The following is a 23,972-nucleotide window of genomic DNA, read 5'->3' as shown; positions in this document are numbered from 1 at the left end:
TACCTGTCAAATAAATTTAAAAAAATAGTAATAATAATACTCCAAGGTGCCTATGGAAGTTACTGACTGTGGGACCTCCTTTCAAGGGGGTGCATTTGAGGCAACTGGTGCTGGCTGAGTTGTCTCAGGATCTGCTGCTGTCTTGCAGGAATTACCAAGTGTATTGAGCACATCGGAGGAGGATTGCAGAGGCACTTGTATAGGGTGATGAGGTTTGAAGCAGAAGAGTAACAGTCAGAGCCACACTTCAGACAGAGCTTCTGGCTACTACCTGGAAAACGGTTTAGACAGCAAAGAGTGGCAGGCAGAGTTCAAACGGGAAGCTAAAAAGTCCTGGAGCCCACGGCCACTGAGACAAGTCACAGAGATACAATCCACAAACCTCGAGCACTCATGGTGGCATGAGGGAGCGGTTTGGGGATGTGAGGGAAGAAATCAACTGCAAAATAAGAGCTCTGTGTGACACTCCAGTTTCCCCCAGGGGGCTGCAGGAGGGAAAGGGCAAATCAGAGGACGGAGAAGGAAGAGATTTGGAGCCCAGAGAAGAAAGAAACCAGGCAGCAACACCGAGGCCCCGCCCCCAGACCTGGCCCCGCCCTGGCTCCGCCTCTTCTTCCTTCCTCTTCCCACCCACCTTTCAGCCACAGCTCATCCTCGAGGGCGGGGAGAGGTGGCATTTGAGTCCTCCGGTATCCCAGCAGGCAGTGCAGCCTGGAGACGCTGACAAAGGAGCGGAGGAGCAGTCGCAGCTGCTTTCCGAGGAGCTAGTGTTGCCGAGGTGAGAGTCCCCCACCGTCCCGTCACCCACTTCCTCCGTCTTCGGGAAGACGTGGAAGTTACGTGGCCGAGAACCCCCGCGGCAAGAATGACCCATACCCAAGCGGGAGCTTGGCTGTGTGACTGACAGCTGGGCTGCGAGGCGCCGGACTGCGGTGGGCGGTGGGGAGGAGGCGCTGGGTTGCTTTTCTGCCCCATCTCCGACTGTCAGCGGCCCTGCCGCCAGTGGCTGCCCGCCGCAGGCTCTGATCAGCTAGTGTGTGGCTCGTTCTTGCCCGAACGAAGGCAGGCTCGGGAGCTTCCCGGTGCCTGCCCCGCGGAGCTCGGTTGCCCCGGGGATGCGGCTCCTGGGACAACTCTTCCGCGGACTTGAGAGGAGGGCTTGGGGCGGGAGATTGATTCCCAGTCCAGGGTGACACCGTCCTCGCCCTTCCTCCAGCCTAACAGCCCGCCACAGACATACACTCACACACATCCCCCCCTCCCGCGAGCAACTGGAAGGAAATCGCCGGGGCTGGGAGCGAGGCGTCCCGGGATGGCTTCAGCTCTGCTCTCCGCCTGGAGGGAGATTAGAGTAGGTTGGACAGGCGGGAGGCGGGAGGGGGGAGGGGGGAAGCGAATGCCTTCTCGGAATAATGAGGGGGAGGTGTGGGGGGTACGTGGCCTGTTCTTCCCCTCCCTGGACCTCCGCACGGATCCTGATGGTTGCACCAGCTGCTCGGCTGTAAACAGGCTCACATGACCGGTTTCACATGGAGTGAGCCGCCGGAGTGGGGACGAGGGCTGAACGGCTGGGCCCCAGTCAGATGGAGCAGAAGTCCTGGGACGGACCGTTTTAGACTTCCTCCCCGATCCTCCAGGCCCTGATCAGTGTTCTGCGATTTCTCCTTCGGGGAAAGTTACTGTTATCTCTGTCCTGCCCGGACTGCAGGAGCCTTTCCACCCTCGTGGAATCGAAGGAGGCTAACGTCGAGGGGAGAGCAAATAGTGAATGAAAATGGTCCTGGCTTTTTGACCTTTGGGGGAGATCAGAAAAGAACAGAAACCTGCAAAATTGGGCCCTTTGGGTCTTGCCTAAAGAGCAGTCCTGTCGGAATTCACTGCACTCCAAATGAGAATTCCAGACAAAAGGGGAAAAGTGTGCTTTTTTCAGGCAAGGCACACATGGGGCTTAAAATATTCTCGCTGATGAAGATCTTGTCCACACTTCCTCTAAGTACTGGGAAATCTTTTTGCCTATAAAGTATTATATTCAGGTTGTTGAATAGGCGGTGAACACCAGCTTTTAGATGATATGTATATTTGAGTGTACAGCAGTGGAAAGTTTGGAAAACAGGAAACAGGGCCAAATGTGACTTTCAACTTGTTCATATCTACATATCCAAACAGGATGCAAGATTAAACTAGTTTCTGAAACATTTCTGGAACCGTTAAAACAACAGTGGTTTACTCCAATGCCAGGATATGTGAAATTTGGGGTTTTTTTAAATCCATGAGGAGTAGTTGTGATAGATTCCCTTCACATTATAAGCAAATGTTAACAGGCAGTATAAAGCTATCCCTTTGCAGACAAGGATAGGATATGGAACACATAGCTTACAAAATAATGTGTTTTTTCCTTGAATTGTCTATGCACATTTTCTCAGAATTGTTATTAAATATTTTTTTTCTCACAGGGCTTTTACATTTAAGTTCATTTTCTGAAAACATAAAACAAGTAACTGCAAGAAAAAAGTTACCCCATTCCTTAACAGCCAATTAAGTAATGTGCTACTATTCTTTTTCTGTTTTTTTTTTTTTTTTAAGTTTAAGGTGAAGAATAGAGATACTTTAAATCTGGCCTAAAACTTAACAGAGGGCAGATTAGTAGTATGGCTGTAAATTTTGTTTTGCCACCTTGAGACATTCTGGAGAATCTTGCCCTACAATAAATATACTAAAAACTTATTCTTGGAGACCCCCAATTTCTTCCTACTGTGAAGATTTTGTTTTAAATCTCCAAGGTCCCCTATTGCTCTAAAATTGCATAAGAGTACCATTTTTGATTAAGAATTGTTCTTGGACAAAATAAGTTGGTAAATAAGCCAAGATACGGATATCAGTCAAAAGAAGATGCAGTCACAAGAGGCATGCAGAGTTGTAAAGAAATAGGACTCTCACCCTACAAAATTCTCATGAGGTAAATTAGCCATTCAGAAATTGAAGATGGCCTCAGCTAAATTCCTGCCTCCAAAATTAGAAATAACAGCTCCACTCGACTCTCTTGACCTTCAGGGCATAGTACAAATCTGATTCTTTCACTCAATTCCAGCTTCCTGAATTAAGCAGGCTCTGCGATGAGTGATAAAGGTAGACTAAAAAGAAGGGCTTAGTAGGGTCTCACTTTGGCAGGACCCTGGTTGGATCACCAGAACCAATGTCTGGGTTTTAGCTTTGAGGGGTTCAGATTTTAATTTTGTCAGCACTTCCAGAAATGATCAGTCCCGGGGATTGGTTGATACCAAACTCAGAAAAGATTTCTGTTAATATGCCAGTCTACTAAGTTAGAGAGAAGTACAGTTGCCAAGCAGACAGGAGACTTGTACACACCACAGCACCCTTTGATCTTCACTCTATGGAAACCCATAGAGATTGTTCTTCACCTCCCCTTTGAATTAGGGCCTACGCAGACTACTTCATTCAAACTTAGCAATTGACGTATTCAGCAAGATTGCAGCTGTCCTTTCTACAAAAACCATTTCAGTCACACCGTTGTAGCAATATATCCTAGGCGCCGGATTGAACCTGGGTCACCTCTGAAACATCTCTAAAGTCTGTGTCCTCTGCATTCCTGCTGCTTTAACCTAGGCCCTCATGGTCTCTTCATGCCACTTTGATTTAACAGTTACTTATTTTTTAATTACACCTGCTCTGGAGTTAGGGGCTGTGCTTGGTTGGTCAATGACAAGCATTCTCCCCCAGTGTTATCAGGTCACTCCTGTTTAAAATCCTCTCAGAGCTTTCACATCGCCTGCAGGGGTGGCTCTCAGCACTGAGCAGTACACTAGAGAGGGGTGTATTAAGACACTGATGGCTAGGCCTCAATCCCGCAATTTCTGATTCAGTAGGTCTAGGGTAGGAACCAAGAATTTGCAAGGTGAAGCAACAACTTTGCTGGGCACCACGGTTTGAGACCCACTGGCCCAGAAGATCAAGTCTAAACTCCCAAACTTGGCTGACAAGATCTTTCACAACCTGGCCTTCAGTTTATTTTCCCAGCCTTATCTCTTGTCACCCTACTCCCACCCCACCCCTCACCCAGGCATGCTATTTTTTTTAACAAATGCAATGCCAAAGCCCATTTTAAGTGTCCCTTTCCTGCCTCTATACATATGAAGGAACTTACAAAAGTTCGTGGAAAATGGGATTAAAAGAGAAATTTGAGAACGGGTGTTCAGTTTAGCAGTAAAAATGCCTGTGTCCCACATTGGAGTGCCTGGGTTTAGTTCTAGGCGGTGGCTCCTGACTCCAGCTTCCTGCTAGTGTAGACCCTGGTACATAGCAGTGTTGGCTCAAGTAATTGAGCCGGCCACCCATGTCGGAGACCTGATCTGGTCTGAGCTCTTGGTTTCAGCTCAGCCCTGGTATTTGTGGGCATTTGGGGAACTGCATTAATAGAGGAGAATCTTGTCTGTCAGTTTCTCAAATGAATCTTTTTTTAATATTAAAAAAATTATTTTAGTGCAGAAATGTTGAAGTCCATACATAGTTTTCTCATAATATCCATTTCTTTTAAAAAAAAAAGATTTATTTATTTATTTGAAAGGCAGAGTTACACAGAGAGAAAGGAGAGGCAGAGAGAGAGAGAGGTCTTTCATCCACTGGTTCACTCTCCAATTGGCTGCGACAGCCGGAGCTGTGCTGATCCGAAGCCAGGAGCCAGGAGCTTCCTCCAGGTCTTCCCATACAGGTGCAGGGGACCAAGGCCTTGGGCCATCTTCTACTGCCCTCCCAGGCCATAGCAGGGAGCTAGATGGGAAGTGGAGCAGCCGGATCTCAAACCGGCACCCATATGGGATGCCGGTGCTTCAGGCCAGGGCGTTAACCTGCTGCGCCACAGCGCCGGCCCCCATAATATCCACTTCTGTGAACATTTTGAAGTACCCGTGTATTCTTCTTGGAATATACTCTCCCCACACTCCTACTGCAAACTGCTAAAGACGGTTGTCACTTTCTTTATGTTCCCAAAGCACGTGGTATCTACCAGCATTTTAACTTGTCACATCATCTCCTAATTACTGCTGTGTATTTATTTCTTCTGCTAGACTGAGTATCGGAGAACTGAAACAGGGTTTCCATTTTTCCCCTTCATATTTCTTAGCGCTGTGCCTAAATACACTTGTTACAGGTGCTCAGTAAATGTTTGTTGAACAAATTTGCAATTCTAAAACGTCTGAGAGTGCTATATATGCTTTATATAATGGGTTAATGTACGTTTGGCTTTGACAATTGCACATCTTTTTTTTTTTTCTAAAGATTTATTTATTTGAAAGGCAGAGTTACAGAAAGAAAGGTCTTCCATCCACTGGTTTGCTCCCCAAAGGGCCACAATGAGCGGAGCTGGGCCAATCCGAAGCTGAGAGCAAGGAGCTTCTTCCAAGTCTCCCACGTGGGTCCTGGGGCCCAAGAACTTGGGCCATCTTCTACTGCTTCCCCAGGCCATAAGAGGGAGCTGGGTTGGAAGTGGAGCAGCCGGGACTCCAACAGGCGCCCATATGGTGGCCAGTACCGCTGGCAGCACCTTTACCCCCTATGCCACAGCATGGGCTCCAACATACATCCTGAAATAACTGAACACATACTGGGATGTTGTAAATAACATTTATTTTAATAGGATCAGAGTTGGAAATTAACACATTTGGAAAAAAAATAATTTTTAGAAGATGTTACTGTAGTATATTCATTTTTTAAATCCTCAGATATACACTGCGGAATTTTTACATCTTGAATATGGAAAAAAATAAGGGCCGGGACTGTGGTATAGAAGGTTAAGCCACTGTCTGCAGTGCCAGCCTCCATATGGGCACCTGTTCGAGTCCTGGCTGCTCCACTTCCAATCCAGCTCTTTGTTAACGTACCTGGGAAAGCAGTAGAAGATGCCCAAGTCCCTAGGCCCCTGCACTCATGTGGGAGACCTGGAAGAAGCTCCTGGCTCCAGGCTTCTGCCTGGCCCAGCCCTGGCTGTTGCAGCCATTTGGGGGATGAACCAGAGGATGGAAGCTCTTTCTATCTCCTTTCTCGCTCTCTATTTATAACTCTGACTTTCAAATAAATAAATATCTTTTTTAAAAAAAGAAAGTATGTAAAAATAAAATTGCCTAATACTGAACAATGATCATTAAGATGTAAAACGAACATCATAGAGTGAAAGAGTTGACTTTAAGTATGTATGTACCAGCTGTTGGAAATCCTAGTACACAATACTGGGAGTACACAAAGAGGAAGAGAGCTGAGTTTATGAAGTGGGAGGGAGAGTTGTTTTTTTTTTTTAGATTTATTTATTTATTTGAAAGTCAGAGTTAGAGAGAGAAGGAGAGGCGGAGAGAGAGGTCTTCCATCTGCTGGTTCATTCCCCATCTGGCTGCAACGGCTGGAGCTGCGCTGATCTGAATCCAGGAGCCAGGAGCTTCTTCCTGGTCTCCCACATGGGTGCAGGGGCCCAAGGACTTGGACCATCTTCCACTGCTTTCCCAGGCCATAGCAGAGAGCTGGATCGGAAGAGGAGCAGCTGGGACTCGAACCGGCACTCATATGGGATACTGGCGCCTCAGGCATCAGCTTTAACAGCTAAGCCACAGGGCCAGCCCCAGAGAAAGAGGTTTTAATACTAGTGATACTAAAGCAACAAAAATTGCTGCTCTTAACTGTTTAGTATTACGTTGGCTATTGGCAAGGACTGCAGCAAGTGTGGAGGAAGGTGATAGCTCCCGGGCCCAGATAAAAAGGAGCCAACCTGAAGGTGGAGCTGGGACCCCTAATCAGAATAAACAGCAAGAACCAGGGACGGTAGTTTCAGTGGCTGGGACGCCGGCCAAGCAGAGGGTCACTAGTCTCTGGGAAAGGTTGTATTTCTAAAAAAAAAAAAAAAAAAAAAAAGATTTATTTATTTATTTATTGGAAAGTCAGAGTTACAGAGAGAGAGGAGAGGCAGAGAGAGAGAGGTCTCCCATCCGCTGGTTCACTACCCAATTGGCAGCAACAGCCAGGAGCCAGGAGCTTCTTCCAGGTCTCTCACGCGGGTGCAGGGGCCCAAGGATTCGGGCCGTCTTCTACTGCTTTCCCAGGCCACGGCAGAGAGCTGGATCAGAAGTGGAGCAGCTGGGACTCAAACCGGCAATCATATGGGTTGCCGGCACTGCAGGTGGCGGCTTTACCCACTACACCACAGCGCCGGCCCCGAAAGGGTGTATTTTTCATCATCCTTAACTGTTTCCAAACTTTGAACCGTTTCAGTACAAGAATCCCCTAGGATCACTTATTTCATTTGACTCTTCTTGTAGCCCTCTCTTGCCAAAGAAAGGGGGAGAGAGGGAAAATATGAGAATAAGTTTTTAAAGTGGTCTCTGTGTTCTTTAGCAAGCTCCAAGTTTTGAATTTATGGTGGTAAAATATATTGAAACTCCTTGTCTATCTCTAAGTCCTCTCTTTTCCCTACTCTGGTCAATGCATTGAGGAAAGCCATATTCACGCTTTAGGGTACTGGTCTCTCTGAATGGATAGTGGAAAGTATATAAAACTCTGAGAGTGTTTACATTGCTTTCTGTGGGAGAGTAGTTTGCAAACTGGTCACAAGGTGGTGTTCACACATAAGGTTTTCTTTCAGATTTCACCCAGGATTGCTTTTCTGTGCCATTAGTACAGAGGACAAGGACAGAGCCCTCTGCTATATCACTAGTTCCCGGTTGCACTGTCTACCTGTAATGTTGGGGGTATATTGGAACTCAGATTTCTTTTTAAGATTTATTTGAAAGGCAGAGCTGGTGCTGTGGCCTAGTGGGCTAAAGCCTCTTCCTGTGGTGCCAGCACCCCAGTGGGCACCAGTTTGAGTTCTGGCTGCTCCACTCCGATCCAGCTCTCTGCTATGGCCTGGGAAAGCAGTAGAAGATGGCCCGAGCACTTGAGCCCCTGCACCCACATGGGAGACCCACATGGGAGACCTGGAAGAGGCTTCTGGCTCCTGGCTTCAGATCCGTGCAGCTCCAGCCGTTGCAGCCATCTGGGGAGTGAACCACCAGATGGAAGACCTCTCTCTCTCTCTCTCTCTCTGCCTCTCTGTACCTCTGCTTTTCAAATAAATAAAATAAAAGGCAGAGAGAGAGAGAGATCTTCCATCCACTGTTTCATTCCCCCAAATGGCTGCAACCTCCAGGACTGAGCCAGGCCGGAGTCAGGAGTTTCATCTGGGTCTCCCACATGGGTGTAGGGGACCAAGCACCTGGACTATCCTCTGCCGCTTTCCCAGGAGCATTAGCAGGGAGCTGGATCTGAAGTGGAATAGCCAGGACTCGGCTATATGGAATGCTGGTGCTGCAGGCCAGGGCTTTAACCCACTGGGCCACAGCACCAGCCCCTGAGCCTCACATTTCTCATCACTGCCGGCTCAGTTAGGCCCAAAGGAGCCAGGGGAGCCGAGAGGGAAACAAGAGGAAGAGCGTGGAGGCAGCTGGAAAGGCTGATTCTCTCTGCTCTCCTTTTACTCCAGCCCAAACTTGAGCTGCCTCTTAGAGTTTACTCTTCCTCTAATTAGGATCTCTTGCCTGACTTTTATGGACAAAGAGTGCTCAGCTATGGGGAGGGGAGAGTTATTTGTAGACACCTGTAGCATCATGGATAACCTCAGTCGGCTAAGTGCCCAACACTGATCTTGGGTCTATGAGAGTTACAGAACACCCCCACGCACACAAAATCCAGTATGGTATAATGCCTAAAATCTGATTGAGATGTCAAAGTCAATTCACACAAAACCAATGTCAAAATGTTCAGTCTATATAATAAGCACGTTAAAATATGTAATTAATAAGAACTGTGTAGATGAGTAGTAGAGGGACTCCACAAGGAGAGGGGATTTGAACAAGGCTTTGAAGAATGAGCAAAAGTTGGCTGTCTGCAGAAGAATAGGGAAAACCGTGGTTATTAGTACCCTAATAAATAGAGCGTGACAAACACAGCTACTGTTCCATAACCAGGAAAAGAACGTGTGTGGAGGCTAGTGCTGTGGCCTAGTGGGCTAAAGCCTCTGCCTGTGGTGCCAGCACCCCGTATGGGCGCTGGTTCGAGTCCCGACTGCTTCACTTCCCATCCAGCTCTCTGCTATGGCCTGGAAAAGCAGAAGATGGCCCAAGTCCTTGGGCCCCAGCACCCACATGGGAGACCTGGAAGAAGTTCCTGGCTCCTGGCTTCGGATCCTGGCTCCAACCACTGTGGCCATTTGGGGAGTGAATCAGCGGATGGAAGACCTCTGTCTGTCTCTCCCTCTCCCTGTCTATAACTCTACCTGTCAAAATAATTTTTTAAAATATTTTTAAAAGTCCATTAGTATCCTCATTTTTAAAAAAGAAGAATGTTTGTGCAACTCAGTAGTTGTCTCTTGATTTAAGGCAACATGAACAGAGACAATGCAGACTTGGTTGTGACTTGAATTTTGGATTATTCTCTGAGAAGTCTGCTGTTGAAGAGCAGGGAGATTTGCTAGAGATGAGGGCACGCGTGGAAGTCTGCGTCAGGGAGGCAGAACAGTCGAATTGAGACACAGAGATGATGACCATAGAAGAAGGTACGAGTCAGACCAGAGCTCTGCCTATGCGGTCCTGGATTAAGTCTCTTAACCATCCTGGGCCTCCTGGCCTCATCTGTCGAGTGAGAAAGATTCTTTGACTTAGTGTGCACTTGAACTTCTGGAAAGCAACCTCCTAAACCGATTTGCAGGAAGGTCTTACCAGCTTCGTATATAAGCTCTCCCCAGGATTTTTGCACTTTCTCAGTTTGGAATATGGAGTGCAGTGAAGGGAAAGTGTTAGGCTCCAGAAAACCCATCAGGCAGGTGTTGGGCTTCATTATGCTTGTTGGCAGGGTTGCTGATATGGCTCTGGTGACCTGGTGCTAATGCTTTCCTAATTTCCACAGGTTGGGATGTCGCAGACAATTTATATCTTAGCCAAGATAAGTGAGAACTGGAAGCAGGGGTAGGAAAAGACATACAGTAAATTGCTCAGACGTCATTCAGCATTTCTTTACCACTGACGGGGAGCTAAACAGCCTAGTCACGATTCTTGGGAAAATATGTACATTTTCAACTCACCAAGAGAAAGCTTGAAACTTGAAAGAACTTCTACTAAGCCACTATTCAAAGCTAGTAAAATTTCTCCTCTGAGCTGTGTCAACTAGCTTCTCCTGCTCCTTAAAGTTAGAACCACGAATTTAGTATGTGTCTGTGTGGTTAATTTTTTTAAAAAGATTTATTTATTTATTTGAAAGGCAGAGTTACACAGAGAGAGAAGGAGAGGCAGACAGAGAGAGAGGTCTTCCATCCACTGGTTCACTCCCCAATTGGCCACAATGGCCAGAGCTGCACTGATCCGAAGCCAGGAGCCAGGAGCTTCCTCCAGGTCTTCCCATACAGGTACAGGGGACCAAGGCCTTGGGCCATCTTCCACTGCTTTCCCAGGCCATAGCAGAGAGCTGGATCGGAAGTGGAGCAGCCAGGACTTGAATCGACACCCATGTGGGATGCCGGCTTTACCTGCCACACCACAGCACTGCCCCATGTTTTGATTAATTTTGACTTCCCAGATGAAGCATCTCCCTCTCATTTATAACAAAAAGGTTTACATTAGAGTTACCCATTTTCTCAAGTTTGCAACTCATCTCTACTAAACCTTTGTTTTCCTCATTCTGATGAGTTTCTGTCGCATGTCAAGTTATTTAAAATAATTGAAATCATTATTATTAGCACGTAGTTAAGGTTTCCAATATCCTAAATTGAAAAATGCAGTTAACAGTTTTTACACCTTGTTTCTAAATTCCCTCTTGTGGTTCAAAACTGACATTTTTTTTAAGATTTTAATTATTTATTTGAAAGGCAGAATTATATATATGTAGAGAGAGATCTTCCATTTGGTGGTTTACCTAAAATGGCCAGAGCAGCCAGGGCTGGGCCAGGCTGAAGCCAGGAGCCAGGAGCTTCATCTTGGTCTCCTTGTGTGGGTGACGAGGGCTCAAATATTTGGGCCATCTTCTGCTGCTTTTCCAAGTGCATTAGCAGGGAGCCACATCCTAAGTGGAGCAGCCAGGACTCAAACTGGTGTTGCAGGTGGGGCTTTATTTGCTATGTCACAACCCCAGCCCCATCGCTTATTAATTTGCAGATCTTCTATATAATAGGGAAATTAGACATTGCCTATGATATTGATTGCAAAGTTCTTTTAACTTTGCTTTTAAATTTTTTGCCACATGGAAGTTATGTAGTTTAATTTATTTTAATTTTTTGTTTCTTGTTTTATGTCATCATTAGAGAGCCTAAGATTATATTTTAGAAATCTCATGGGTTCTGCTAGTGCTTTTATAACTATTTATTTTGTTACATTCACAGCTTTGATTCGTTTGGAATTTACCCTGGTAGATAGAGTGAAGAATAGCCGGCACCGCGGCTCACTAGGCTAATCCTCCACCTTGCGGCGCTGGCACCCCGGGTTCTAGTCCCAGTCGGGGCACCGGATTCTGTCCTGGTTGCCCCTCTTCCAGGCCAGCTCTCTGCTGTGGCCAGGGAAGTGCAGTGGAGGATGGCCCAAGTGCTTGAGCCCTGCACCCCATGGGAGACCAGGAGAAGCACCTGGCTCCTGCCATCGGATCAGCGCGGTGCGCCAGCTGCAGCACGCCAGCCACGGCGGCCATTGGAGGGTGAACCAACAGTAAAGGAAGACCTTTCTCTGTCTCTCTCACACTGTCCACTCTGCCTGTAAAAAAATAAAAAAAAAGATAGAGTGAAGAATAAATTCAACTTTGTTTTCTAGTTGGGAAGAAGAATGGTGAATATTATCTAATGGTTTCAAATTCGAATGTCTCTTCCTAATAGACAAGCTTCCTTAGAATGTATAGAGGTTATTATTTTCTTTCTTTCTTTTTAAAATTTTTTTAATTGGGGCCAGTGCTGTGGTGTAGTGGGTAAAGTCATTGCCTGCAGTGCCAGCATCCCATAATGGGTGCTGGTTGGAGTCCTGGCTGCTCCTCTTCTGATCCAGCTCTCTGCTATGACCTGGGTAAGCAGTAGAAGCAGCCCAAGTCCTTGGGCCCCTGCACTCCCATGGGAGACCCAGAAGAAGCTCCTGGCTCCTGATTTCAGATAGGCACAGCTCTGGCCATTGCAGCCATTTGGGGAGTGAACCAGCGGATGGAAGACCTCTTTCTCTCTGCCTCTCCTCTCTCTGTGTAACTCTGAATTTCAAATAAATAAATCTTTTTTTTTTTTAAGTAGAGTGTCAGAGAGATGAGAGAATGAGCTGTTTTACTCCCCAAGTGGTCACAACAGCTAGGGCTGGGTAAGGCAGAATCCAGAAGCCTGGAAACCTTGGGTATCCCATGTAGGTGTCAGGGGCACCAGCTGCTTTGGCCATGTTCTGCTGCCTTCCCAGGTGCATTAGCAGGAAGTTGGATCAGAAGTGGAGCAGCCGGGAAGGACTCAAGCCAGTGCCCGTATGGGATGCCGGCTTCATAGGTGGTGGCTTAACCTGCTGCACCACAACACTGACCCCATATAGCCTATTTTTGAAAGATGTAGTCTACAGGGTGAAAACCAAACATTTTCTGTAAGTGTATGTTTTAGCTTTTGTATTTTACTAATATTGACTTTTCAAAAGATTTATTTTGTTTATTTGAAAGGCAGAATGACAGAGAGAGAGAGAGAGAGAGAGAGAGAGAGAGAGGAGTATTTTACTTTTAAGGGCCACATTTAACCGTGCTTGCTAAACAAGAATATTGATAGAAATGAGATTAGGAAATAAATACAGAAATATCACGCTTATCCGACAGTCAGACTTTTGCCAGCTACAACTATCTGGAACATATTCAAGAACCCCAGAAGGAATCCAAAAAGGCCTCTGCCGTTGGGAGAAAATAGCTCTCACAAAGGCTGTGTACTTGATGTGGGAGGGGAGGCACAGTGCCACTTGCATGCCAAAGCCCACTTACTGACTTTGAATTTCTAGAGAAAACTCCAAGGATTGTTTAGCAAGTGTGAGTATTCAGTTTCCTTTCAAGACATTTTAGCTTGTCTTGGGTTTTGATAGAAAAAAGATGAAAATGAACTGTCCCACCCATGCTGCCAAAAAGACAGTAAATAAAGCACTCCTGACATGTTTTCTCCCACACATCATGGAAACTTACTTTAATTTAATTCTGATTGGTTCACATACAATCAGCTATGATAAAACTTACTCTCCTTTTTAAAAATGTGAGGTTTAAAACAAGTAATATACCTGTTATCTCTCTTCTTTGAAAGGGGATGAAGAATTTGAGACATCTTTATTCAAGTATTTGTTTTTGTTGTTGTTTAAATATTTATTTTATTTATTTGAAAGACAGGGTTGCAGAGAGAGGTAAAGACAGAGAGGGAGGTCTTCCATCCGCCAGTTCACTCCCCAAATGGCTGCAATGGCCAGAGCTGCACCGATCCGAAACCAAGAGCCAGGAGCTTCCTCCGCGTCTCCCATGTGGGTGCAGAGGCCCAGGGACTTGGGCCATCTTCTACTGCTTTCCCAGGCCATAGCAGAGAGCTGGATTGGTAAAAGCTGTATAAGTGAGATGAAAAGTTAAAAGGCATGTTTAAAAGGTTTAAAGACCAGGGGGCTGGTGTTGTGGCAGAGCTGTTAAAGCCACGGCCTGCAGTGCCAGCATCCCATATGGGTGTGGGTTCAAGTCCCAGCTGCTCCATTTCCAATCCAACTACCTACTAATGTACCTGGGAGAGCTGCAGAGGATGGCCCAAGTCTCTCTGTAACGCTACCTTTCAAATAAAGAAAAGGGTTGAAGACATATTTTTTAAAAAAGATTTATTTATTTGAAAAGCAGTGTTATAGAGAGGCAGAGAGAGAGAGAGAGAGGGAGAGAGAGAGGTCTTCCATCAGATGGTTAACTCCCCAGATGGCCGCAGTGGCTGGAGCTGTGTCAATCCGAAGCCAGGAGCCAGGAGCTTCCTCCAGGTCTCCCACGTGGGTGCAGGGGCCCAAGGATTTGAGCCATCTTCTGCTACTTTCCCAGGCCATAGCAGAGAGCTGGTTTGGAATTGGAGCAGCCGGGACTCGAACCGGTGCCCACATGGGATGCCGGCACTGCAGGCGGTGGCTTTACCCACTATGCCACAGTGCCAGCCCCGAAGACCTATTTTGATGTATGACAAGCATGCTGTTTGTGGAGGGACTGTGGGTTAATGAAAATCAGTTCAGTTTTATTTTTTTTTCTCTCCTTCTATTTCTAGATTGCCAAAATGCTTTGGAGTTTTTAACTGAATCTCAGAGAAGTCCAAAATAAACTTGAGACTGTAAAAACAGAAGCTGCAGCAAGGGGGATTCAGTGCCAATGCATCAACAAAAAAGACAACCAGAGTTAGTGGAAGGGAATCTTCCTGTTTTTGTGTTTCCCACGGAGCTCATATTTTATGCTGATGATCAGTCAACACATAAGCAAGTGTTGACTCTATACAATCCCTATGAGTTTGCCTTAAAGTTCAAAGGTGAGTCTCGTAGGGTTAGTTTATGAATTTGTAACTAAGTCCCTACTAATTTTTTACTTGTAGAAACTAATTTTAAAAAAATACTAATGGCCATTGTGACTTTTTCTTGCAGTTTTGTGTACTACTCCAAATAAGTATGTTGTCGTTGATGCTGCAGGTGCAGTAAAGCCTCAGTGTTGTGTGGATATGTAAGTCAAAATCGCTTCTTGGTAACACATTTTAAGTGTATTAATCTGTATGTTTTTAACTTGAAAGAGGTCTTTTCTTGAAGTTGTTCCCACAAGGGCATTTATTGTATTTGGAATTTTCGCTGAAAGTTTGAGTCTATTAAAATTCTTTTTAAGAAGTCTAAGTCAACACAAGTTGACCCAATATTTAATATTTCATTGTGGTTGGAGCTAATGGTGTGTTAATGTTTCCACGAACATTTCCCCATTGTGGTTTTAGTCACAGCAGGGATGCTCTAATAGGGAATTAAGCTTTCTTTGGGACATCCTGCCATTATAGTGACATTTGGGAAATTAATAATACTAAAGGCTAAGAACAATGGTAATATAGGTTCATCTGAAATGATTCAGCTCAAAACCGTGGAAGTTAATCTATATAAACAGGAAGCAAGTGTGTAACTACTCATCTGTAAAAGGTTATCCGAGCCCTTCCAGGTAATTTCGTCTTAGAGTGTCAGATAAATGATTGTTTGTTCAAGCTGTTCATATTTAATTTTCACTTTAGAACTAGTGGTGACCAGATGGATCCACTGACCGCCCTTCAGCTACTGAGTAAACTGTATTTGTTTAAATCTTCTGCAAGAAAGAGAAACAGAATTCTTTCCTTGTGAATATATTTTCATCATTCCAAAGCAATAAGATGATGTATCTTTGAGAATGTGTTTTTGCACATTTCTTTTGATTTTCATTCAGTACATAATAAGCAAGGACCATTCCAAAGAAATATAGACTCTTACCAAATAAATGTGTTACCTCTGGCCTAATTGTTTTGTGCTCCCTAGTAAGAATGAACTACGATAAATGGATTTGCGGAAAACTCATAAAATTTCCAGTGCTTTATACTCTCTTCTCTTTAGAGAAACAGAGGTGTATTGTTAACCTTCTTGTGAATTGGTCATACCGGATTGCTTACTTATTTAATTGCTTACTTTTATTTGTGTGCATGGAGTTGTAATTTAAGTTTAGAGTGAGCTTTGTTACTTCAACAATAAGTAAGTGTCAGTAAAATTTTATGAAATGCTTGTGGGGGATAAATGGTCTCATATTAGTAAATATTGCTACACACAGATATCCAGAAAAAAGGTCATTGCTAAAGGGAATCTACTTTATCTATTTTTTTTTCTTTTTTACATAAGATTTATTCTACATTTGAGAGCGTGCTTTCATCAACTATTTCAGAATTACCCATTTCTTTTGGGGTTATGCTACGATTGTTTTAGCATCTTAGCAAATGTTTGTTGTTGAGTGTGTGGTTACAGTTAGCGAATATTGTTCTGCTGTATTGAAATCTCTTGCTGCATTCTGTTGGAAAGGCCCGCAGAAACCTAAACAGCACTTGTTTTTCTTTGCTGCTTTCAGTGTGATCCGTCACAGAGATGTTCGATCCTGTCACTATGGTGTGATAGACAAGTTCCGCCTCCAAGTTTCTGAGCAAAGCCAGAGGAAGGCTTTAGGAAGGAAAGAGGTTGTTGCTACTCTCCTGCCATCCGCAAAAGAACAACAAAAGGAAGAAGAGGAAAAAAGAATAAAGGAGCATTTAACTGAAAGTTTATTTTTTGAGCAGTCATTTCAACCAGGTAGTTTTGGCTTGGTTTTGAAGCCTTTTCGATGTCTTATACATTTTTAGCTTTAAGTAAACAGGGAGCTGTGGCTAATTTCTAGGCAAATGATTTGACGATGGAAAAACCTAGTCAACTACTTCAAAACTGGACCCACAGAATCAGGGACCTGCAGCAGAACAAGACTCTCAGAGGACAGAATACCCCTCACTGGACTAGACTATGAGGAGAGGGAGAATGTTGCCATAGCCTTTCAAATTCAAATATATATAAAATCTGAGACTGCAGGTCCCACACTTAATGATGCTAGGACAATTTGGCAATTGTATACTTTTGTTTCTATGACTTTCCTATATCCTTTCTCATTTAATTAGTTCAAAGGAGAAGAGAGATTGTGTTTGGCAACAGGCCAAGCTTAGTGCACTGTTCATATTATTTTGAAGAAAAAATCTCATTAAAGTTGAAGTTAATTAAACTAAGTAGATTATAATATCCCCTGTGGGCTATTAATTGAATCCCTCTCTATTCCTCATTTCCTTCCAGCTTAGATATTCAGAAGTGTTATGATATATTCTTTCAACATTGACACTATCCTCATATTCACCTCTTTGGACGTCATTCTGCCTCCCTCTTAACTTCTCATTATCGCCTACCAAACCTATTATAAAAGGAGGATGATAAAATTTTCCATAGAAAAACAGGAAACTTTTTGATGGTGATATATAAATGTGATAACAGCTGGCCTTAACTGCAACAGTAAACTTGTATAGTCGTATAAGGGATTTTTTTTTTATAAATCTATTTGTCATTACATGAACTCATAGATCCATATCCGTTTGTTCATCCTAGGATGTTTAGTTCAATAAGACAGAGAGTAGTGCCTCTTTGACTAACTGAAGCCAAGTGTCTTCTTACTTCATGTAGGAAGTGTCCAGATTTCCTACTGGTACTCAGGGTTAAGGTTTAGGGGTGTGGGTGTGTACCTATGTGTATATGGAGAATTTTATTCCTTTAGGTTTTGAATTTATTAGAGTTCAAGTGAAAGTCATCGCAATCCTAAACAATTACATGTACTGTTTTAGTCTTATTTTTATGAAGAACCTTGGAATCAAAAGTGCATTAGAGAATTCTGACTGTGAAATTAGAGTAGGTCGATGAATGAGGATCGGTGGCACTGGCATAACATGCAGTGGTCTCTGTTTTTGTGGGAAAATGTCTCTTAAGCCTTTCACATCAGAAAGTTCAGTTAAGGCAGGCAAGCAGGCACCTTGTTGGTCTTGTTCACCATTATGTCCTCAGCACCACCTGGCACAGCAGCTGGCACGGTTGTAGTCACACAGGAAATGTGTAAATGAGCTAAGTTCAGAAGGCTGTACTTCACATCTGGCAAAGGCCCATGGGGTTGGTCTTTTTTGGCTCTCAAGGCTTCCCTGGCGATTGCCACAGTAGAGGAAGGATGGTGACTTCAGAGTGGAGTCCTGTTCACTGTCCTGGTCTACGTCTCCCATTGATAGGTAGTTACCTTAGTGTGTCTGATAATCTGGCAGTAAGTTGAGTCAGGTTTCCCTCTTTAATAGGCTATAAACTGATTTGGTCTAGGTTGACAAAGTGATATTTTTAACTTCTCCCATCTGTTAAATTGACAGTAATTTGTATGTGGCTTTCTGGTATGCAGAATTCCCAGGTTTTTCGTTATGTGTCTCTGAACTAAAATGTTGAAATCAGTTGAGAATGCGTTCTGGAAAGATTTTTAATGTTCTTTTTGCAGGTCTTTAGCTTAGAAAACATTTCAACAAAAGCATATTATTAGAAGTATTAGAAATACAGCAGTGTTGTGAGATTTCATTATTAGCTAGAAAATGGTTGAAGACTACATCATGGAAAATTTGCATTTGAAAATGTATTGAAATCGGTAAAAATGAGAAATTCTTTCTTAACTTTATTGTATAAAACACACAGCAGTAACAAGTTTTAAAAAGAAAAAGCCTTTATAATGCCACACATTTAACAAATTTGCTTATACTCATGTAAGTGGTCCCCGTTACTTTCCAGATCTTGCCTGTGTGCATAAATACAATTTATATCTTGTGAATGTTTTCATTTAGCAGAAATGCTAACTGTTGAATTAGGAGAAACTCACAAAGTATACTTTCACAAAATGGCAAGCCCAGGTTATTAAAAAGGTTTTAAAAGATACTGCTGGCCGGCGCCACAGCTCAATAGGCTAATCCTCCGCCTACGGCGCCGGCACACTGGGTTCTAGTCCCGGTCGGGGCACCAGATTCTGTCCCGGTTGCCCCTCTTCCAGGCCAGCTCTCTGCTGTGGCCCTGGAGTGCAGTGGAGGATGGTCCAAGTCCTTGGGCCCTGCACCCCATGGGAGACCAGGAGAAGCACCTGGCTCCTGCCATCGGATCAGCGCGGTGCGCTGGTGCAGTGCGCCGGCCGTGGCGGCCATTGGAGGGTGAATCAACGGCAAAAAGGAAGACCTTTCTCTCTGTTTCTCTCTCTCACTGTCCACTCTGCCTGTCAAAAAAAAAAAAAAAAGATACTGCTGAATCTGTTGGGTTTGTCTTAATTACGTTATTAATGAACTGCTGTGTCTATGCTATGTTTGCCTCTGTACCCTCTGGCTTAAGAAAATTACATTCTTTATTATTGTTTATAATAAAAAATTGAAAATGACCTATCAGCACATCAATTGGGAATTTATTAAATTATGAATATTCATAAGATGGGATGCCAGGCAAGCATTTACAGGAATCTGATAGAATAATAGATGTTTATATATTGACATAGGAAGAGTTTCAAATAGATTTCTAAGTGAGGGAAAAAAACAGTTATATAACAGTATGTATAATGTAGTTTCATTTATGTAGAAATTATTCTTTTACATGTTTATTAAGTCTGAAAGGCTGTATATCAAGTTGTTAACAGTGTTAGCTGTAAGAAGATGAGATTATAGGGGAAGCTTTTTTTTATATCTTTATAACATTTTTGACAATCAGGTGGCAGGAACAAAAGATATTTCCATTTTGAAAAAATTCAAGTACTTTTGCAAATGTTTTTAGAATTTCTCTAAATATTAAAAATTCTGGCCAGCACCGCGGCTCACTTGGCTAATCCTTCACCTGTGGCGCTAGCACCCGGGGTTCTAGTCCCAGTCGGGACACCAAATTCTGTCCCGGTTGCTCCTCTTCCAGTCCAGCTCTCTGCTGTGGCCCGGGAAGGCAATGGAGGATGGCCCAAGTGCTTGGGCCCTGCACCCCATGGGAGACCAGGAGGAAGCACCTGGCTCCTGGCTTCAATTGTCGCAGCGCTAGCCGTAGCGGCCATTTGGGGAGTGAACCAACAGAAGGAAGACCTTTCTCTCTCTCTCTCTCTCTCTCTCTCTCTCTCTCACTGTCTAACTCTGCCTGTCAAAAATAAATAAACAAATAAAAATTCTTTGAAATTTATTGAGGGCTTACCCTGAGCAGTGTAGTTGTCATAAAGAAATGTTTTCCCTGAAAATTTATCCGTGTAACACATATAGTTATATTACTTATTAACTAAAATAAGACCTTTTTTTTTGTATTTATGCTATGGTTTCATCCCAAGCAAGAATCACTATTAAATTTGAATTTGTTTTCTAGCTTTGGTGAGGTTCAATCAAACGTCACACAACAGCTAGAGTATTAATAATTTAGGAAAACTCATTTAATAATAAAATGAACAGTTATTTCATTAATAAAACACAAAGATCGTGTTGCTCTTGGCTATTCCTTTTAATGAAAGGAAAGACAGTGGGGAAAGCCACATAACACAATGCTGTTGGGTTTCTTAGGAATACGAGTATGTGTGAAAGTCATCAAAAAGTTCATGGAGCATGCATATTATGAAAAAACTATTCATGAACTTCAACATTTTTGCACTAACATAAGCTTGCCTTTTAATTTAATTGTCCCCAAAGCTTTTAAAGTCCTCTCACATATAGCCAAAACTGTAGAACATCAGATCCAATAGGAAATTTTTTTAAATTGTGTTTTATCTTAAGAAAACTTAACGTGAGATCTACCATCTTAACTATTTTTAGTGTACCATACAGTATTGTTAACTATGGGGACAGTGTTGCTGAGCAGATGTCTGAAACTTATTCATCTTGCGTAATGGAGACTTATGCTTATTGATTAGCAATTTGCATTATCCTCTTCCCCCAGTCTCTGGCAAACCACCATTCTGCTCTCTGATTCTATGAGTTTGACTACTTGAAATTTCTCATCTAATTGGAATAATTTAGTATTTGGCCTTCTGTGACTGGCTTATTTCACTTAGCATAATATTTGCCAGATACTATTTCTGCAGCTTTCTCCTTTGCTGTTAATGGGGTAGAGCAGAGGGCAAGAACTTTCACAGGCAGATTGATAATATTCAGGGAGTGTCTTTGTGGTACCTTAGCATTATCAAAGGGTTCAGATGGAGTGCAGGTGCTGCTCGACTTAGCACAAGAGGTGCCTCCTGCTAAACCCATTGTGGAAAGAAAATATTAAGTCAAGAAGGGAGTACATGCACCTGTCCGACCAAACATCATAGGAAGGAGTAGGAGAAGTTAGCCCAAACCAGAGTCTTGGCGAATGGCAGCTGATATATGTGACGAAAGTTTTGTCTTGTTTTTAGAAGCAAGCTCAGAGATGTTTTGTCTTTTTACAGAAAACAAAAGTGTCTCCTCAGGACCTAGTTTACTAACTGTTTTCCTGGGAGTGGTGTGCATTGCAGCTCTGATGCTACCTACGCTGGGGGATGTGGAATCGCTGGTGCCTCTCTACCTCCACTTAAGTGTGAATCAAAAATTAGTGGCTGCTTATATCTTAGGTAAGGCTTTTAAAGATGCCTTTGGACTGTAATATCAATTAAAAATATGTTATCTCAAAAACGAAAGCGAGGGAGCGGGAGGGAAGAAGGGAATAGTGTTGTATCTGTGAATTAAATTGAGTCTGTTAAAAACTAAAACTAAATAAAAAATACAGATGCACTTGGCATACATGTAGCGTTTCATATGTATACAGCTGGTGGTGTTTCGATTTTTTTTCTTTTAAAAAGTGATGAGGATTATTTTAAAAGCATTCCTGAGGTTAGGTACATTTGAAAATGTAACTTTTGACTCACCTTGAATTCTTTTCAGCTTGTTTATCTAGTACCTAAAATTGCATTGATCCACTTAGTTTCCTTTTGGCTGACTTAACAATGGCCTAAAACATGTATAAAATGTAAAATGAGCACATCCCATGACACTAGGGAAACACTCTGACAAAATGCATACAGTGATACGGATGATAAATTTAATATTACGATCCTTCCTCTTTAAACCAGTTCCCTCATTTGCTGTGCTGCTCACTCACTCTTTCAGTCATCTGGCTTGAAAAACGCAACAGCTAAATTATCTCGGTTGAACATTTATTCAATTCAAGCTCCCATGTGCCAAGAACAGAGTTCTGGTGACGAACAACTCTTTGCTCATATTCTCTTCGCACGCCTACCCAGATGCCACCTCTTTTTCAGTATTCTCAGCATTCCCTCTCTCGTTTGTAGTTGAACGTTGTCTTCTTCTTTCTGGGGGGGAGGGGCGGTTATTTATGGAGTCTCTTCCAGAGACTAGCAAACCAGCAGCACTATGCTTCTGCCTGGGATACAAAAAGGCTCTCATTGTTTCTGTTGATGAAGTCTGCTGGATTTACTGACACTTTAAAATGGCATGCCTGCTATTATTATAGCTGATGTGACTGAATAAAGTCGGAGGTATGTTTGATGGTTAAACTAGCTATGGCCAGACATTAGTGATTTTATTAAATCTATCCAGCGACTGCCCATTGCTGTCAATTGGACTCCTTCTGTATAATATCAACTAAATTCAAATTGACTTTGAGTTCTTGGTAGAATGCCTGCCTATCTGTTCTATTTTATGTGCTCATTGAGGTCCACAATCTCTTACTGAATGAAAGATTCAGTAAAACGCATGTCTTTAACCATTCTCCATTTTTTTCTTTCAGGTCTTATTACAATGGCTATACTTAGAACATGAGCAAGGATTTCAATTGACTTCCGAAGTAAATTTATCTTGAAAATATGAATGTGGACTGCCTTTTATCTCTGTTTCACTCCATTAACATGCTATAAACTATTGAATTATTTCAAATAATAGCAAATGTATAATATATATTTTAAACTGCTCTATAATTTTATTTGAAGGACTCCAGCACATTATGTTACAGACAGCAATGATGCTTCTGAGTGATATCTAGAAAATTATTGGGAGAAATTCTGTTTATATCTATACTTATTGTGCAAAAGACTTTAACACATTTGTTATTTTCCCTTTTCCCGATTCACTTTCATTGTAAAGGGTCATGTGTCCTTCAAAGTTAAAAGCCTAGAAAAGCAAATTGACCAGCCTAAAAATAGAATCCACATGTATTTCCTAGCTTCAAAGACCGCCATTACTATGTAAATTATGCCATGCCCTCTTATCATTGTGTACAGTTGTCATGGTGTTTCTAAAATACAAGTTTTACAGTTACTGTGTGGGGGGTAAAAGTAAGAAGTGTAAGGTACCAGGGGAGCATGCTGATCCTGGGGTCTCACAGAAGACAGGGCATATTCCATTCATCTTGTGAACTACAGAATGGCTTGTGGTCCAGATACCAAGCATATGGCTTGTTTTATGTCTTTTGTTTTTGTTTGTTTGTTGTTGTTGTTGTTAAACCTAATAGCAGTAGAGTGACCTCTCTATTTGTCTGAGTTTTAGAGCAAGACAGGCATTTGTTTACTTATTTGGCCCACCCTTGGCTTTTCCTGTAGTTAACGCTTTGTGGCGTTTCTCCCCCAGCCCCTTGCCTGCCTGATGTAAGTGACATGCCCAGACTGGGATTATCAACTAGCAGGTGGTTTATGTGGAGATGACTCTTCATCCTTAAACTCTAAGCCAAGTATAGGAAATCTTTGGTACCTGTGTCTATTTAATAGCAGTCACTGAGACATTTTTTAAGTTTTTATTTATTTTTTAAAAAACTTTACCAAAAAAAAATCCCCTAAGCACAACTATTTCCATTTCTTTATAACCTCTTCTGATCTCTGACATATATATATAAATATATATATGCAGTTTTAACTGTTATTATCATAGTAAATGATGTTGTTTCTTAGGATTTTTATCTGAAAGCACAATGCATTAAAGAGTCTCTTGACAATTCTCTTTCAGATCTTTTTACAGAATGAATTTATGCACTGCTACTGTAGCATTCTCAAGGAATGTACATGAACACAAGTGTATGCTGGAGGGTGATTTTAGCAGGAAACAGTACTCTGCTTCTAAAAGCTTTGATGTCTAGTCTTTCATAGAAAATTCTCATTGTTTAACCATTTGGGGAGCCTGAATTGTTAAATGCATTATGTCTGTACATTGTGTAATGACTGAAAAGCACATAAATGTTAATCTACTTTGAACTTTGTAAAAAAAAAAAACCTTATGTTTGGAGGCTGTCCTTGTTTATCCATCTCAAATCCTCTGTGTGTGCGTGCCCACACAGGTGCACGCATGTGTATGTACGTGTGTGATAACACATTGTAAAGAACAGAGATTACTTTAAAAAAAATAAAAGAAAATGGAGACCTAA

The 23,972-nt window shown here is 42.8% G+C and overlaps 1 protein-coding gene across 1 annotated transcript; it reads left to right on the top strand.

The window, feature by feature from the left end:
- Positions 1–620: 620 nt before the first annotated feature.
- MOSPD1 (motile sperm domain containing 1) lies at positions 621–23,972 on the top strand. Its single transcript, XM_002720314.5, has 6 exons — positions 621–778; positions 14,285–14,539; positions 14,652–14,727; positions 16,126–16,343; positions 21,013–21,174; positions 22,350–23,972. Exons 2-6 carry the CDS (start codon positions 14,386–14,388, stop codon positions 22,379–22,381), a joined length of 642 nt encoding a protein of 213 aa, XP_002720360.1. The 5' UTR covers positions 621–778; positions 14,285–14,385; the 3' UTR covers positions 22,382–23,972.

Source organism: Oryctolagus cuniculus, chromosome X (assembly GCF_964237555.1).
Source record: "Oryctolagus cuniculus chromosome X, mOryCun1.1, whole genome shotgun sequence".
Lineage (NCBI taxonomy): Eukaryota > Metazoa > Chordata > Mammalia > Lagomorpha > Leporidae > Oryctolagus > Oryctolagus cuniculus.
Note: the sequence above shows the minus strand (reverse complement) of the source record. Positions and strands in the feature narration are given on the sequence as shown.